The 19,832-nt window shown below is 39.4% G+C and overlaps 1 protein-coding gene across 1 annotated transcript in view; it reads right to left on the minus strand.

Annotated features, from left to right (window-relative positions):
- The window catches only part of ZFYVE28 (zinc finger FYVE-type containing 28), a 169,182-nt gene that overhangs the window by 72,177 nt on the left and 77,173 nt on the right, over positions 1-19,832 (minus strand). The window contains exon 2 of the mRNA XM_068403646.1: positions 12,488-12,628. Coding sequence (XP_068259747.1) covers positions 12,488-12,628 — 141 coding nt within the window. The remainder of the gene's footprint in view (positions 1-12,487; positions 12,629-19,832) is intronic.

Raw genomic sequence — 19,832 nt, forward strand, 5'->3', positions numbered from 1 at the left:
TGAGACTACATCAGACCTAACCAGGGAAAAAAACAAAAACAAAACAAGAAAAACAAAAAAAAAAGACCTTCTCAGAGTATCAGAATAATTCTAAAGCAAAAATTACAAGAGCTTATGTCAATAAGACAGTTTATCTCAGTGCCTCAGTTGCACAAACCAATTCAACAAGCTTTGCAGCCTAAACATGATCACTTACACTTCTACACAAACTACTATGCTGTTTTATTATGAGCTCTATATAAGTGGAAAAACAACTTTTGCAGTAGTTACAGATACCTTGGGGCACCTGAGAAATCAAAGAATACAAATATCTGTTGCTTAGTATTTGCTTAAGTAATCTTCATGCACAGAAGCCTTGAGAACTGAAAATGTATTCTCAGGGCAAAACCAAGAATTTATATTGTGTACATCATACGTCACTATCAAGAGCACTACATTTTTAAAATTAAATTCTGGGCTTTTTTCTGAACTATGAAGCAGTGTATCGGCATATAAAAGAAGTCAGCTTCATTTGCTTCGCAGCGGGAAGAACCGTGTACTTGGGGTAATACTGCTGCTGTTCATCTCAACGGTACTTTTGAAAGCGTTGGAAAAATAGCGCTACGCTGTAAAAACTGAAAATCTAGCAGGAGAGATGGCAAAAGCAAAAAGGTAACCATTCTTAACACGGCACACTTTCTGCACAGTTCATTTCACACAAGGATTTATTTCGCAAAGCCTTTAAAATGGGAAGTTTTTATGTGTGCAAGTCGTGCAAAAGCGTGTAGTAACAAAGTCTGATGCCTGCTCTCCAACATCAAACTTTTCCTTATCACAAGCTGTTTTCACATCAACCATTCCAAACTTCTCTAAAGCAATACTAACTTGCTAATACATGTAGTTCTTTCAAAAATTAACATTTTTTTCAATGACTGTCTTAAAGTCCGCATTTTTTCCACCAAGAACATTGTGCTGCAATGAGCCAACAAAAGTTCTTTCCAAAGCATAAGTCTGAGGCAGAAAACAGTTGCTGTATCTTTACACCACAAAAGGAACTCGGAACTATGACTGAATCATTTAAGCTTCTCCTTCTCTCTCTCTAATTATAAAGTTACAATGACTGATCAAGCTACCCTAATGGGTAAGTTTTTCTTCCCATCACCTTGAACTCCAGCCATTCAATTAGGAGTTTGCTGTTAAATTATACACTAACAGAACAATGAAATTCACCCATTCTCTCAAACTCCAAAATATTTCTTAATCCCTCCTTCTAATATGTAGAAGTCCTTGTTGTGCCCAATGCATAATATATGCAGATATATATGTAGATAAATATCTAAAGGCTTCCTTTTGTTTAATGAAAACTTAGGACAACTTGACACATGAGAAAACAAGGTTGCACAATATTCCACAAAATATTCTTTGTAATAATCCATCATTCATATTTGAAATTTTATATAGACACAGTGTTACAGTATTGGTGTTATATCCCTTGAAAACAGATTAATCATATAGAAAAAGCTAGACTTTATTTTAACTTTCACATATGTTAAGGTCACAATGAAAATTAAATTCCACTGCTAAGAACGGTCTCCAAAAAAATAACTTGCCTTCTTGTCTTTCCTATCATACTTCTCCAGCATTAAAGAAAATTGAAGTGAAATAACGGGTTTTTTTCTTATATGATTAAGTGAAAAAGCTTCTAACAGAAGAAAACAGACTTCATGCCCAAATACAGAAATATCACCAAATAAATAATTTGCACGTATCGTTAATCTTGCTAACACGGTGCTACCACATGCATATGGAGGAAAGGTGGCAAATTGCAACATATTTAAGTCATGAGACTACGTAAACAATTCAGTGGCTGATAATAGAATTTATCAGTCTTTGCAAGAGAAAAAAAAAAGTTTTAAAAGGAGAAATACAGCAGAGCCGACATCAATCCTCTGATTGCACCATTGAAGAATGTGGAAGAACTATAAAAGCCCCTGATGGTCAGACACGTCACATTACAGTAATTCCTAGAGAAGTGGATCTGGTATAGTCTCATACTTCACAAATGCTGAGAAAAGTCAGTTTTAAAATGACCTGGGTCCACTGTCCTCATTTAGCCTTCAAATGCTCTGAGAATTACACCAGTGTGTCTCAGGTCCACTATGTCAATACTCAGTCAAGATACCAACATGTCAATTTTTCTTAATATAAAAGTATGATCTAGGGCAGATAATCATGCATTAAGACATGAAACATGATCTTATCTTTTTAAACAGAATGTTAAAAGACCTCATAACCTCAGAAATTATGAGCCTTCTATAGCCAAGTTCTCTTTCACAAAGAAAATACCATATTTTTTAATTTGAGCAAAACTTGTGACATCTGGACCAAAAAAAAAACAACCCAAAGAGCATCATTCTAACTGAAGTGCAGATAAAACTTTGTAGCTCTCCTGTTATCACCTCATGTTTTAAATGGATGACTACTTCATCTTCCACCAAAGACTTTTTCCATAGGAATCTGCATGCAATGAATGTGGTCATTGTGAGCAGATGGTGCAGTATAACCTCGCATCACAGTCCCTTCAATAACAACCTATGGCTTCCCCACCATGCACTATTTAATATAATATAATTGCATCCCTTTTTTTTTTGATAAAAAATTAATTGTATTTTGTACACAAAGATAATTTCCCTTTTCATTATTTAGCAACTTGTCAATCTAGCTTCAGTTTCACTCTTGTGCATTACTGATTGCCACCTGTGTTGTCATTCCACACTACACCAACTTTTATTTATTTTTAAATATATATATAAAAAAATTCAAAAGTCACACTCTGAAGATCCTTTCTATTTCCCACTCCAGAGAAATCCGTGCATGCTCTATGACAGAGTTCACTGCAGCTCAGTCATGGTTTTCTTCCACTCAGGAAATTTTATTAGGCATTTTGCAAACCCTGCAACAACTTCAGCATTGTGTGTGGTGGTGAGTTTTGGTTTTTAAATTAAAGAAAAAAGCAATCTAGAAATCTGCCCATGTACATGGTGAAAGCTAAGGTGAAAGGCAGCTGGACTGGTTTTCCTGTGTCAGGCTGAAATTGGTAACCACCTCCTAAAGTGACCCATTATCAAACATCATCACTGCTTCAATGAGACACTAAAGAGTATCAGATGGAGAGCTTCCCCTACTTTCAGACTTGTCTTATCCATACATCTCCTGCTTCAGAAAGCAAATGTTTTTAAGCTTTTACGACATGCAAAAAGTATATTTCAAAGAGGAAGAGTATAATTTTCTTTTTAATTAAAATTTTGATTCAACAAAGCCAAGTGCAAGGTCCCGTACCTGTGTTGGGGGAATCCCCAATATCGATCCAGGCTAGGGGATGAGTGGATTGAGAGCAGCCCTGCAGAGAGGGACTTGGGGTACTGGTGGATGAAAAACTGAATGAGCCAGCAATGTGCACTCGCAGTCCAGAAGGCCAACCGCATCCTGGGCTGCATCAAAAGCAGCGTGGCCAGCAGGTCGAGGGAGGTGATTCTCTCCTTCTACTCTGCTCTCATTAGGCCTCATCTGGAGTACTGTGTCCAGCTCTGGGGCCCCCAACATAAGAAGGCCATGGAGCTGTTCGAACGAGTCCAGAGGAGGGCCATGAAGATGATGAGAGCACCTGGAGCACCTCTCCTATGAAGACAGGCTGAGAGAGTTGGGGCTTTTCAGCCTGGAGAAGAGAAGCCTTTGGGGACACCTTCTAGCAGCCTTCCAGTACCTGAAGGGGGCCTACAGGAAAGCGGGAGAGGGGCTTTTTACAAGGGCACGTAGTGATAGGACAAGGGGGAATGGTTTTAAACTGAAAGAGGAGAGATTTAGATGAGATCTTAGGAAGAAATTCTTTCCTGTGAGGGTGGTGAGACACCGGAACAGGTTGCCCAGAGAAGATGTGGATGCCCCCTCCCTTGCAGTGTTTAAGGCCAGGCTGGATGGGGCTTTGAGCAACCTGGTCTAGTGGAAGGTGTCCCTGCCCATGGCAGGGGGGTTGGAACTAGATGATCTTTAAGGTCCCTTGCAACCCAAACCATTCTAGGATTTTATGATTTTAGCATGCCACTCTGTAACAAAGGAGATTCCCCAGATGGCCTCCCGGCAGCATTTTGCCTTTTACTCATTGTTTCCCACAGCCCATTTTTACCCTCTTTCCACAGTCTACAGTAAGCTCCTTCAGCCTGTAGGTTCAAACCACTCTGTAACATGTATTTCTTAACAGTAAGGGCAAAGCTTTGTTTTCATTGACACTTGTATCTCAAGTCATCTCAACTGATGCTTTCAGTTGTTAAATTGAGCTGGAAGAAATATGGAAGTAAGTCTGGTTAAAACACAACATTTTTTATAACATTCACCACGTATTTTATATTGCTACAGAAATTAAGACAGACAAGTGATAACAACACAACACTGAAATATGCTTCAGCTTTGTCTAAGGGCTCTGATTCCTCAGCAACATTAACTTACATTGTGATAGATTATGAGGTTCAGATTCATAGGTGTCTGCTTCTCACCCACTACACCGAGGAGGGACCTATACATGAAGCAGCCCACTAAAGGCTACATTTTAAGGCCTAATGTTACAGCAAACTGAAACAGCTGATAGCTGACTTGACAACGCTGAACCACCAATTGCAGTAATTCTAGAGGTGCTTCCCAAGCAGGCAAATATCGGGAAGAGTGAAGAGCCAGTATAATATGCTACCAGTCAATGCAGCGTCAATCACTCCTACCAGTGAGCCAGAAACAGTCATGTTTCACAAATATTATAAATTCCCCATTTTACTATTCTGTGGTACAGTGTGAGGGGTAACAGAGCCAGGCAAATCTACAGTTTGCTTCAGGTCTGTGCCCTGTCAGGGGCAAATTCCTTCCTAGTGACCTTCAGTAGATCACATTACACATTGCTGAGACACAATCTGAAGTTCAAGGAATAATTTTGATAAAACCATGCTGGGAACTGACTCATATGCTATTCTGAGACCTCGCTACTGTACGCAGAGAAATAATTCTCAGCATACCAAAACAGCAAGCAAGTACTATGATCCTGACAATATTTTCACAATGCAAAGTACTTATGCACAGGTTCAATGTTTACCTATCAAGTCCTAACAAAATCTCTATGTTAGAACCAAAGTGGGTTTTTTACTGTTTACTCTTAAACAAAAGCAATGAAGTTCTGTAATATGTAACAATAAACCTAATTCCATTTAAATAGCTGAGAAATTGTTTTCAACTAGTTTATCAACTCAAATAACAAGATACTAATCAATATGAAAATAGCAACGATCAAGGCAAATTAGTTTAGAGAACAATCACAAATGCATGAGTGATTAAATAAAAGGGGTACCAAGGTACTCTTACTTCTTATGCAATTCAATACCGTATGATGTTGGGAGCAGCATAGAAAAGCACACCTTATTATACCACTAATCTTAAAATATTTCAATAAATTATTTGTGTTGCAGGGAAAAAAATTCAGATGAACCAGCACTGCATATTACTCAAGATTCACCAATGCAAACATGTTTTTCTTAAGAAAAAAGTACTTTCCCTCTATTACCATCAATCAAGTCCAACAAACTAAAGTGTGATATCCTAGCTACCCTTTTTTTTTCATTTAAGAAAAACTTACATATCTTTTCATCATGCATCTCTGCACACTGAAGTTATTGTTAATTTTAACAGAAACCAGTAGTGTTTTATTCTGTTGGATAGGTATTAACCACACAAGAAATGCAAGATACTGTATTAATATATATGTTATGTTCTTACAATATTCTACCACTGACATGCAAACACCAAAGCAAAACAAGGGATGGCATTTTTATAATAGGCTACCATAACTGGAAAAAAGTGTTATATCACATTAATGTGAAAATGAAAACTGAAGTTTTGAATGCTTACTCACAGATATATGCTTACTCATAGGTACATGCTACTCAGCATCATGCTTTACATTTCAACTCACAGCATTTGAAATCCAAGTTGCAAGATCTTCAGAAGTTTTGAAAGGTTAGTTTACTGTAAAAAGTGTGATTCTTATCATCAAATAGTACATTAAGGCAAAACAGTGTAAGACAACATTCAGAGTTGCAGTTCTTTACTAAAGGAAGCGTCAACAGTCTTGAAGACTGAAGTTCTCTGCATATCCATGGGAACACCACAAGGCACCATACCTTCAACTTGCCTTGACTAATAACCACTGGTTTTGTTAAGATAGAAAACATTAAGTATGTCCACTATAAAGCATTACACTCTTTAGGCAGAGTCCTTCTGGTTTGTCTGAATCTGTTCACACACTATAGTAAACTTGAAGCGCTCTAACAATAGTACCAAAAGTTGAAAATATAGAGAAAGATATAAAACCTGGCTCTTCAGATATGGTTAAGATCCAACAGAATATAACCTCTATCTAAAAAGAATCACAGTTTGTAAGACTTGTTGGTCTTTCAGAAAATTGCACTAATTTAAAGACATTTATCTTCTCTAGTTAATAAAACAAAATTTCAAAACATCATCTGTTAATCGAGCAGACACTATCAGTAAATAATCTGAAAATAAGCAACCCAGGAACAACGAATTAATTTCAAAATCAAACCAAAAGGCAGAAGGTCAAGGGATTTTATATATTTTGTCCCTAGAAAACACTAAAGTCTGATAGAAAGACTATGCCTCTGTAAGCTTAATGGAGATAAAAATTGGGAATAATCTGGAAACCTCAATAATACATGGAAATACACGGACAAAATACAAAAAAAGAAATCAAGCAAACACTGGGAGTCTGGTTAACTGTGTCTGTGGTCACAAGCTCCTTTTCACAAGCATTGCTTGAAGAGTCAGAAAAAGTATATTGAAAAAAAAAAAGTCTCAGAATTGTGTGATTGTTGTTGCAGATATCACAGAGGTATTGCACAATGTAGCTGCTATTCTGCTTTCACGTGCACAACCTTCCATTACAACCATCTTGACCGCAGGGCTGGCTGTTTGTTCTCCATCTTCCCCAAACTCCACTGTACCTTAACCTAAAACCGATTTTTCCTCTTACCATGCAATATTTGATTAGCAAATACTTAACATTCCGAATCCTTACTAAAATACTGTTTCCTTTTTGTTTGGTATTTACATGATAAATTCTTAAAAGGAAAAACCAAAAAACATTGCTTTTACAGAAAGTACTACAAAATAATGTAAGACTTAATTAGCAAAGCCATTTTTTGACATGACATTTGATGATGATCTGACCTATTCTGCAGAACTAATGGCTGGCTTTATAAGACAACAGGCGTGACAGTGATACATGGGAGAGGTTTATGTCGTAGGGGCAAAAGGGTTCTGGGACAGGAATTGGCAGGGCTCATTTGGAGAGCTTTAAACTAGATTCGAAGGGGGATGGGGTAGTAGCTGGGCTTGCACCACTGGGGCAACGCTCTAGTGTTGAGGTAGACCAGGAGGCCTCCCATTCCCCTGGGGTGAAATCGGTGTGCTCAGCTCGCTCCCTGAAATGCCTGTACACCAATGCATGCAGCATGGGGAATAAACAGGAGGAGTTGGAAATCCGTGTTCGGTCGGGGGGCTATGATTTAGTGGCAATTACAGAGACTTGGTGGGACACCTCGCATGACTGGAATGTGGTCATGGATGGCTATGTCTTGTTCAGGAAAGACAGGCCGCTAAGGAGAGGTGGTGGAGTTGCTCTTTATGTGAGTGAGCAGCTAGAATGTATTGAGTTCTGTCCAGGGGCGGATCAGGAGCGAGTTGAGAGTTTGTGGGTGCGAATTAAGGGGCAGGCTGGCAGGGGTGATACTGTTGTGGGTGTCTATTACAGGCCACCGGATCAGGATGAGGAGGGTGATGAGGCCTTCTACAGGCAGCTGAGAGCAGTCTTGCAATTACAGGGCCTGGTTGTTGTGGGGGATTTCAACTACCCTGATATTTGCTGGGAGGCCTACTCAGCCAGCCAGCCTCAGTCCAGGAGGTTCCTCCAGTGCATTGATGATAACTTTCTGATGCAAATGGTGGATGAGCCAACTAGGAGAGGAGCGCTACTGGATCTGATCCTCACTAACAAGGAGGGTCTGGTTGAAGAGGTGAAGGTTGAGGGCAGCCTTGGTTGTAGTGACCATGAGATGGTAGAGTTCAGGATCTCATGTGGCAGGAACAGAATAGCTAGCAGAATCACAACCCTGGACTTCAGGAGGGCCAACTTTGGCCTTTTCAGGCAATTGCTAGGGGAAATCCCATGGGACAGGGTACTAGAAGGTAAGGGGGCCCAAGATAGTTGGTTAGCATTCAAGGACTGCTTCTTCCGAGCTCAAGATCAGAGCATCCCAACAAGTAGGAAGTCAAGGAAGGGTACCAGGAGACCTGCATGGTTAAGCAGGGAACTGCTGGGCAAACTCAAGTGGAAGAAGAGGGTGTACAGATCATGGAAGGAGGGGCTGGCCACTTGGGAGGAATAGAAGTCTGTTGTCAGAGGATGTAGGGAGGCAATTAGGAAAGCTAAGGCCTCCTTGGAATTAAACCTTGCAAGAGAAGTCAAGGACAACAGAAAGGGCTTCTTCAAATACTTTGCAGGTAAAGCCAACACTAGAGGCAATGTAGGCCCACTGATGAATGAGGTGGGGGTCCTGGAGACAGAGGATAAAAAGAAGGCGGAGTTACTGAATGCCTTCTTTGCCTCTGTCTATACTGTTGGAGGCTGTCCTGAGGAGCCCAGGACCCCTGAGGCCCCAGAAGAAGTCAGGATAGAGGAAGAATCTGTCTTGGTAGATGAGGGCTGGGTCAGGGACCAATTAAGCAATCTGGACATCCATAAATCCATGGGCCCTGATGGGATGCACCCGCGGGTGCTGAGGGAGCTGGCGGAAGTCATTGCTAGGCCACTCTCCATCATCTTTGCTAAGTCGTGGGCAACGGGAGAGGTGCCTGAGGACTGGAGGAAAGCAAATGTCACTCCAGTCTTCAAAAAGGGCAAGAAGGAGAACCCGGGTAACTATAGACCGGTCAGCCTCACCTCCATCCCCGGAAAGGTGATGGAACAACTTGTCCTTGGTGCTGTCTCTAGGCACATCAAGGATAGGGGGATCATTAGGGGCACTCAGCATGGATTCACCAAGGGGAAGTCATGCTTAACCAACCTGATTGCCTTTTATGAGGATGTAACCAGGTGGATAGATGATGGTAAAGCTGTGGATGTGGTCTATCTCGATTTCAGTAAAGCATATGACACGGTCTCCCACAGCATCCTCGCAGCTAAACTGAGGAAGTGTGGTCTGGATGATCGGGTAGTGAGGTGGATTGTGAACTGGCTGAAGGAAAGAAGCCAGAGAGTGGTGGTCAATGGGACAGAGTCCAGTTGGAGGCCTGTATCTAGCGGAGTCCCTCAAGGGTCGGTACTGGGACCAGTTCTATTCAATATATTCATTAATGACTTGGATGAGGGAATAGAGTGCACTGTCAGCAAGTTCGCTGATGACACAAAACTGGGAGGAGTGGCTGATGTGCCGGAAGGCTGCGCAGCCATTCAGAGAGACCTGGACAGGCTGGAGAGTTGGGCGGGGAGAAATTTAATGAAATATAACAAGGGCAAGTGTAGAGTCCTGCATGTGGACAAGAACAACCCAATGTACTAGTACAAGTTGGGGACAGACCTGTTGGAGAGCAGCGTAGGGGAAAGGGACCTGGGGGTCCTAGTGGACAACAGGATGACCATGAGCCAGCAGTGTGCCCTTGTGGCCAAGAAGGCCAATGGCATCCTGGGGTGTATTAGAAGGGGTGTGGTCAGCAGGTTGAGAGAAGTTCTCCTCCCCCTCTACTCTGCCCTGGTGAGGCCGCATCTGCAATATTGTGTCCAGTTCTGGGCCCCTCAGTTCAAGAAGGACAGGGAACTGCTAGAGAGAGTCCAGCGCAGAGCCACGAAGATGATTAAGGGAGTGGAACATCTCCCTTATGAGGAGAGGCTGAGGGAGCTGGGTCTCTTTAGCTTAGAGAAGAGGAGACTGAGGGGTGACCTCATTAATGTTTATAAATATGTAAAGGGCAAGTGTCATGAGGATGGAGCCAGGCTCTTCTCAGTGACATCCCTTGACAGGACAAGGGGCAATGGGTGCAAGCTGGAACACAGGAGGTTCCACTTAAATTTGAGGAAAAACTTCTTTACGGTGAGGGTGACTGAACACTGGAACAGGCTGCCCAGAGAGGTTGTGGAGTCTCCTTCTCTGGAGACATTCAAAACCCGCCTGGACGCGTTCCTGTGTGATATGGTCTAGGCAATCCTGCCCTGGCAGGGGGATTGGACTAGATGATCTTTCGAGGTCCCTTCCAATCCCTAACATTCTGTGATTCTGTGATTCTGTAACTTTGAGAATCAGAAATTACAAAAATAGCTACATGAAAAAAAAAATCTCCATCTTTTCTTTCAGCTCTAGCAACAGATTGTTTTCATAACAGCAATCTGTTTGACAAATGAAAAGCAGAAATTACCAGGCATCAGAAGGTATTAAGAGTCACAAGGTGGTGAGTCACTATATAGCAAGCCAAGCACACTGACCAGGAGCTATTGGAGTGTGCATTTCTTGTATTCCTACAGGTGAAACATTCAGAGAAGCTACTTTTTGAACAGAACAGCTCCTTGGGTCTGCCTATACTACAAGAAACAAACTGGAAAGCCTGTATGCCTTCAGAGGAACAGGGAATAAATTGTCATCTCCAGGGATAAAACAACAAACAAAGAGGTTATCTTGTACCATGATATTGTTCATCTACCCTTATTATCAGAAAACCTTTCCTAAAACACGGTCTGAAAAGAATTTGCCTAGAAAGTTCGAGGAATGTCCTTTACTGGAGGTTTGTAAGAACAAGTCAGATAAATATTTGTGAAAAGGTATTTAGGTACAGCTGATCCATCACACAGAAGACTAAAGTCAGTGACCTTTCAAGATAACTCTCACCCCTATTTTTTCCCTCCAAGTCACTGAAATTTTGACTGTTACTAAACTTACAGTTTCCAGCTTGGTAAACCCTTAAACTCCACATTTTTCTCTAGGGACAGTACAGTAGGAAACTCTGATACTCAAAGTAGACAGAAGTATTAAAATTTTTTCTGACATAATAATACGTTGACTCTCAACTCTTTCTCTGTAAGAGCTCTTCAAAAAAACTGCAATTTTGTAAAATTTAGTTTTCTCACAAGCAAGTCCACAGTACCTGACTTTTTTCTTTTTCCAACAGACGCAGCTAATTTGATGCGAACATTTGCTACGATGATCAGGGCACTGTTCTTCAAACTCATCTTAACTTGATTAGTGATAAAATTTTTCCACGTAATGAAGTTTGGTACATTTTATTAGTAGTAACAGTAAGAAATTCTAGCAAGGGGTGAATCAAAATACATCCTTTACACTTAACTGCCATTTTTTTTACTTGGTGGAGTATGTAAATGAATCTTTATTACTATGGTCTTTCCACTTACAATTCTCCTGAGTTGACAGCAAGTGTTTACTTTTCATACAGAAATCTTCCTGAGCATGATGTATTCTGGACTTGAACCTACTTCAGTTTAAAGTGGTTTTCTCTGGTGTGACTGGGAGAGGAAGTATCAAAGCATTTGTTCAAGTACAAAGTGTACCACCAAAGTAGTTTCTACCTCTACAAATTTGAATTTTATTATTGAAAAGACTGGTGTAGAATAGCATACAGCATGACAGGCAAAATTATATTTTCTCAATTGTTTTTCAATTTCTGAATTGTTTTTCTTAATAAATCAAATCACAAAACCATCCAAGTTAGAGCGCTAGACTTAGCTGAATTGGTCGTTGCAGTCTCTGATTCTTCTCCCTTCAAGTCTCACTCAAAGTATAGCCGTAGTTTCAGCCAATACTCTCAGGAATCTTTTTTTAGATGAACTATACTATAGAACAAGAACTTATAGACAGATTCGTACTTTTGAAATAATTTACAGTTAAAAACCCTGTTTTGCTTGGTTCCTTAGTAGTTCCTCTCATCCTCAAGGCTATTTACATGAAGCAGATAATATTCTTTCCAAAAAATCAGCAAAGCTACCAGCTGTCTTCACGTAGTTAATTTACTAATGAAAAGCTATCACATTCATGAGGTATGAAAGCTGATCAGCTACAAAAGACATGGCTACTTTACACTGCCTGAAATTTTGAAATATTTCTCATGTTCTAGTAAGCTCTGTATGCTTATTTTATATGAAGGAAACAAAACCTTTAATGTATGTTCTTATTTAAGGGAAAGCATGAACACCCTAAGTGAGATGTAGTAGATTTAATTTATGGATAGTATTTGCAAAAATATACCCTTTAAACTAAGGAAAGGCATATATCTACCAAAGGTTCATTTCAAAGGGATTTGACAATAAAAACTATTTAATACAATAAATAATAATGTAATACATTTAATGTACACAAAAATGTCAATGAAGTCAGGAAGGTGCCATTTTGATTACCTGACAAGAGCGAAACTGGTTGACTAGCAGCGTACATCTCTGTGGGTCTTTTCTTCCATCCAAACTGTCCAGTTCAGCTGCTACTTGATTTAGTTCCTCATCAGCGTAGTAGAACTGAGCAAGGAGCTGCGGGTCTGTTCTCTGTATTGAAGACAGACATATACAATATTACATTATTTTTGCAAATAAAAACCCACTTCAGCTAATTATATTTATTGCTATTTTTTTTACATGTAAGCCAGATAAGTAGCATGGCAGCACAGAAAAGAATGATCTTGAGATATTTAACCACACTCACACATTTTTTTCTACCTTGAAGAAAAAATCTCTCATGTAACAAAGCTGGGGCAATTACTCAGCTACTGTAATCTCCAAAACCATCCCGATGTTCTCACTACTTGCAGCCTAATTATCTGGTGGAGCAAACAACTGAATCACGAGTTTTGTTTATTAAACAAAAGTACAGTTCTAGGCAAAACAAGACAAAGTTGCTTTCCAAGTTAAAACAAATAAACAAAACCCCCAAAAACCTATCAAGCAACGTGATAACCTATGAAGCACTATGGTAACCCCTGCAACACGATGCACAGTGCTATCTGGTCAGAATTCTCGCTTTGAGGATCACAATAATCAAGTCACAGAAGGGAAAGGTACTGAATTGACCAGATACATTATTAAAGCCAAATGTAAAGACTTCACAAAGCAAATAATATGACTAAATGAGGCATTACAGAGAGAAAACTATGCCACAAGTCTTCCAAGTGGCAAAGAACAGAATTATCACAATGGATTTTTGACCACATTAAAACAAAACAGCAATTATAATAGAAAGAACAGAGAATAAAGGAAAGCATCATCAAAAATATTGAGAAATATTAATAGTAAAAGTTTACCCCATAAAAGGGTTTTTTTTTTTAATATTAACAAGTAATTAATTATTTTTTTAATATTAACAAGTGGAAATTCTGATCCCTACTAAAGCTTTCATCAAAATATTGGAAATAACAGAAATCGGGGGCAGGGGTAATAAGAATTTTGACTGTTAAAAGAGAGTGGAGATACAAGTGGGAGGAGGAAGGGAATAGCTTTGTGTAGGGGCCAGCAAGTTGGTGAAAGATTCATGGGCTCACATAAGCACAGTCTCATATTATTCTAAAGCAGCAGCCAGTAAAACATACACAAGATTTGCAGGAGATGTGTATAAAATTAAAATAGTTGGTTTTAATTGCAGTGTAAGAAACATTAAGACTGTACTAATTGTAGACTGGGAATTAGAATCAGTTGTCACTAGATGAAAGAAAAAATGCCTAATACTACAGAAAACAAATAGCTGCAAAGTATCTGAAATTGATTCTTAATGCACTGAAGAACGAAACAATGTGAAAATACTTTTAGAAGGGCCAGGTTATGTATACAACCAGTAAAAATAAAGACCAAGTTGCATGGAAGCTATTTAAAGAGACTCAAACATTGGGGGGAAAAAAATTAACATAGGGAAGCACTTCCAGGGAAAGGAAATTGTTGTGTAAAAAGAAAATACTGCTTTTATAAACCAAAAAAAATAGCAAAAGCATAGAAATTACCAGCAACACATTTTAAATGACAGCTAATGAAGATGTACAAGATAAGTACGTCAGAGCAAAACACGTACCAAAACAAACAAGTGTAATACAGTGAAGAAATTAGTCAACATTAAACTAGAAGATAACATCAGTCTAAAAGACATCACCAAATGCAACAAATGGCAAAAGACAAAAACACGGAGGGTATAATGAGGAAGTGTATGTTGTGAACCATAACATTTTCTATCAAACACACAAAACATTTCCACTATTGTAAAAGGACAGAATATCAAAGTTCTTAAGGGATGGGCATAAGGATGCAGGGGGATCAGAACTGCTGCTGTTCGCAACCCACAGGTTTAAAGCACTAATAGAGGTGATAAAGGTGTATCTAAGAGCTAAATCTCGTGCTTCACATACGCCCAGTTCTGCAGCACCAGTCCAGAAGAGACCAGCTGTCTGTGATCATGTAAAAAGATTAGTAGCAAATCTCTGTCAACAGCAACACAGGTTCAGAAGTGGTGAGAACACAATAAATACCCATTAGGAATACTTGAAAAAAGCAGTTATTTTTGCTTCATACTTCCAAAAAGTCATTCAACAGAAAGTACCACAACACACTGTTCAATTCCCTATTTTAGTCTCCCCAAGATTCATACCCTGCAGAAAAATCCTTTTAGCCCTTCACAGTACAACACTAAAACCTGCACAGCTGTACAGCCCCTGAAAAGGAAGAACAGTATTAACACCTTTTGAAGAGAACAGTACACACTCTCCACGCTTGACAGGATCAAAGAGTTAACTACTGAGAGTATTTTTATTGCTGTAAAACTTATGGAAAAAGAGACAATCTTATAAATGATGCTAAATATGTCCTCAGTGTTACATGCTGAATTGGTTCTCAACAATTTCACAAGACAACAACAGTCCTCCCTGAAAACAGAGGCACCGACTCCTGTTCCTACATGTCTTACTTGAACATTAACATAATAAATTTGAGTATTAACATAATGAATTGAAGGTTATCTTTAACACTGCTGTGAGCCATCACACTGCCCGGCAGCTTTCTACATCACCAGGTCACATTATTCAAATTCTGAGGCAAGTCAGAAATGAGACATCTTTTCAGGCAGTTGAAATGCTGTAATGGAAGTGTCAGGGTTTATCTGTTCTTTAAACAGCCGTTTCTAAAAAAAACAGAGAGCCTTTCCAATCATAAGCTTCTTCCTCTTATTCCTTTCAATGTTGTCTTTTATTAAACAGTTTCAGTACCCTAAGTGTAAGCTATCAAAAATTTACAGTCTTGAATAATGTCTTTACTATAGCATTGATATAAAGATGCCCAGGGAGCAGGATAAAGCTTGTGATATACAGTCAGGGAAACAAAGTTCAAAATTAATGATAGTACGAGGAAGAGTCTATAATTGAACTACTAAATTTAATTTAGTTTAGTTCTAAACTTCTGCATTTACAAAGTAAGGCTTAGTAACAAGCATTTCTTTCAGCACTTCCCCCACGAGATTATTTTTATTATTTCAGATTTTTACATTTTCCTTCAGCGTTTACCTACATTCATTAAAACTTTCTAGACAAAGGTGTTCACCGAAGATGCAGGAGTTCACGTGTGGAATTGCGGCAAAGCATGACTGATGATTTATAAGCATCTAAATTGCACTGCAGAAGCAAAATAAGGCAATTTATTAAGACTGGTTTCAAGCAAAACAAGTAAGGTTGAGATATTTAGCTCCCGTGTGGCTGATCTTGTAAATTGGAGGAACAAAAGTTTTAATTGAGTTCTCTCAACTGTGTTATGCTTGGTGCAGATTAGTAGCGTGATCTTTGATTAACTGTGTCAATCATATGTGGTCCCTGGCAAGCCAAAGCGGCATGAAACTCAATCTCTTAGCAGGAGGCCTTTTAAAGCAAATAACCACAACTTTCTAAATTAGATTTGTTCCAATTGGTAGCAGAAAATAAAAGACAGCACCATGCTCTATGCCAAATTTTACTTTCAGTCTATGTAAAATATGATTCAAATAATTCCATCTGAATTACTTACTCTTCTTCGGCAGAGTAAGAATTAGTAATTCCCATCCTCAGCTGCTGAAATTAATAGAAAGAGTTCATTTGAAAGCACCTAACAGAGAACCTACCACTTGTCCTGGTAGTTTGTTTTGGGAATTAATCACATTTACCATCAAATTAATGCATCTCTTCTCTTGTTTTGATTTGCTGGACTTCAGCTGCTAGATACTGCTCTTGTTTTGCCTTTTTCCACTCAAGCATTGAGTACTTGTGTTACTTCACCTGGTTCTGTATCCAGAGTGCAGTAGCCGCTTTTACCACATCATCATTGTAGGTTTCACACATGGTTTGAGGATTTGGGGGGGGATTTTCATTTGTTTGGTTTGGGGAGGGTTTCTTTGAGGTTTTTGTGTGTGTGGTGGTATTGTTTTTGTTTTAAATCTGTTATCATCCCAATACCCTCCTGAGCGTCACCTATCCAGGTAGGAGTCTCATAAGTACGCCCTGTGTTCCTTCTGTCTAACGTTTCTTTATAATCAACATCTAACATTCAAAAAGATTCAGCCCACCAAATGGTCCAGGTTATTCTGTGTAGATACACTGCTAGCACATAACTTACCATACCACTGGAGCACATTCTCCACAGATTTGAAATCATCACTTCATTCATGGGTCATAACTTATTATCCCAAGTTGTATGATATACATTGCCTATCACTCCAGTCAGTGCAAAGACAGGAATAAGCACACCCTCAGTTACTTTTTTTTTTTTTTTTAAACATTTCACCATGTCATGTAATACCACATCATTCATTTTTTTAATGAAAGATGACTCACTGAATACTTTTTAATGATTTTTCTTTTTCATTAGGTACCACTCTCACTAGGTCAGAGAGCAAAATCAGAAGACGACTGCCAGCCATCCACAAGGTCAGTATAAAACTGACCACGTGAAAAAATTGTATTAACTATTGAATTGGTTATGCTCGGTTTTTACTCATGAAGTCCGACCAATGAACAGTGACTAGGATTAGGTTAGTTCAGTTTGTTGCATAATGAATTCTGACTTGATTTTTCAAATGGGATTTATATGGGCTATAAGAGAAAGTTAAAAGGAAAACATCTTAGTTTAAGAGACCTGTTAGCTATGGGCTATTAGATAAGCAACAAGTCTATAAGATAACTTACTGCATGTTATCAGATGAAAAGATACTGTTCTCACATCTTGTAAACAAGCCGGTCTATCAAAACCAGAAGATGTCACCAAAAAAGTGTCAAAGAAAGACATTCTAGTACAGACTTCTCAACGCAGGACAGAAGCAAACAGCTAGAATGAAAATTGATACTACAACGAGAAGTCAGGGTGACAAGAGATCAATCTCAAACCATTCCATAACTCTGGAATTTAAGAATTGCCTTGAAAAATCACATTTCCAGAAATAATGTTCTTCTTGGGGATGATTTTCTCCTTTTGAAACAAAATTGCAAGGGCCTCTTGCGTGATTTTTAACAACAGCTTTCAAGTATCAATACTGCTGCTTCTTCCAACTAACACATAAAATATGCATCATCTTATAAATATAAGTGACAGCAGCCCATAATTTGAACACTAAAGGGAATGTTTCCCTCGGGTTTCCATGATCCTTTATAGGGAAATAAAGATATTGTTCAGGCTTTTTCTTCTACTGACATCGCAACAGGAACAGAGCCTTCATCATTCCCTAAAAAGAGACAGGAGACATCATCATCCCAAATGAGCCAAAGAATACACTGAAGCAAGGGAACCATACAGATGAGCAAGATCCCAGCTAGTGATATAATTATCTTCTGATGCCTGTCAGTTATCCTCTGGAAAATAATATTCATTATTTTTGAACTGCTGATCTAAAGGCTTCAGAAAAACAGCTAAACCCCAATCCTGCTTAAAATAAAATTCATGGACCTGAGATGAAAGGCTCCAGATCTCCCTTGTTCACTGGCACTTTTCCAGCACTAAGCATTTGTGTCTTTCCCACACGCTCAGAAACCCTGACCTGATCCCTACGGAAAGAAACTATATGGAAAAGCATTAATTATATGCATTTTGCCGATGGTAAATCCAGATTGCTTTTTGACAAGGGAACAAAGTAAACCTACATCCATCAGGGTTACCTTTCAAGTAGGACTTGATAATGGTAAAAGGTGTATTTTTACAGAAGTATCTATATTTTATGACACTTTGCAGCAACTGCATCCACAAACAATCACAGGACAACATTGGGTGATAATATAAGTGCAATATTTTCAATTGCTGCAGGTGCCCCACAATGCTGCTCTTCCTTAGCCAGGAATGTTAAAGAAGATCAACTGCCTGCTCAACAATTTCTATTCTGATACAACTAATGCTACAACTCTAATGACCAAAGTTAAAAGTTTTAGAGAAAGGCCGTGGCATTCATTTCACATCAGTGGAACTGTCTTTCATTTATGTAGCTTCCTTGATTCCCCCTTTGGTAAGGGAAAGGGTGGTATAAGTGTGTCTATTACTGAGGGCCTAGTTGTTCTCAGTTTGAGTCTGCTGTCTGCTGTATTTTCGGGAAAAGGAAAGAAGCACATTGTCATATAACCACACAAAGAGGATCAACCTCAAACTTCCATTCCTTGAAATAAACGCTGCCTTTATCAGACAGTGCCAAATACAAACAATTACTCCACAGCACAGAAATCAGAAAAGGGACTTCACAAGTGGAAGCACATTCCCTTTGAGGTGGGAATTTGGAAAAACTACAGGTTAAGAACTCACTCCTACTCTGTAGTGTACAGAAACCACCACCTAACATTTTGGAAGGCAACTCATGTATGAGATGACGTGTTCTGTGCACCACAAAGTAGAATTAGGTCCTAATCATTTTAAATATAGCTAGTGATGAGGCAACGTAGTACATGAACTCAGGGGAAAAAAAAAAAGGAGAGTTTATGAGCTTTGGAAGAAGGGGCAGGCCACTCAGGAGGACTATAAAGATGGTGTGAGGCTATGCAGGGAAAAAATTAGAAGTGCCAAAGCCCAGCTAGAACTTAATCTGGCCACTGCTGTAAAAGGCAATTAAAAATGTTTCTACAAATACTTTAGCCACAAGAGGAGAGCCAAAGAGAATCTCCATCCTTTACTGGATGCAGGACGTAACATGGTGACAAAACATGAGGAAGAGGCTGAGGTGCGCTTAATGCCGCCTTTGCCTCAGTCTTTAGTAGTAAGGCAAGTTGTTATCCGGATATCCAGCCTTGCAAGCTGAAGGACAGGGACAGGGAGCAGAGTGAAGCCCTCACAATCCAAGGGGAAATGGTTAGAGACCTGCTATGACATTTAGACATGCATAAGTCTATGGGACCAGGTGGGATCCACCCAAGGGTACTGAGAGAACTGGCAGAAGTGCTCACTGAGCCACCTTCCATCATTTATCAGCAGTCCTGGCTAACTGGGGAGGTTCCAGGGGACTGGAAATTAGCAAATGTGACACCTGTCTACAAGAAGGGCCGGAAGGAGGATCTGGGGAACTATAGGCCTGTAACTCTGACCTCGGTGCCAGGGAAAATTATGGAGCAGATCATCTTGAGTGCTATCATGGGGCATGTACAGGACAACCAGGTGATCAGGCTCAGTCAACATGGGTTTATGAAAGGCAGGTCCTGCTTGACCAACCTGATCTCCTTCTATGACAAGATGACACGTTTACTGGATGAGGGAAAGGTTGTGGATATTGTCTACCTGGACTTTAGTA

Source organism: Nyctibius grandis, chromosome 6 (assembly GCF_013368605.1).
Source record: "Nyctibius grandis isolate bNycGra1 chromosome 6, bNycGra1.pri, whole genome shotgun sequence".
Taxonomy (NCBI): domain Eukaryota; kingdom Metazoa; phylum Chordata; class Aves; order Nyctibiiformes; family Nyctibiidae; genus Nyctibius; species Nyctibius grandis.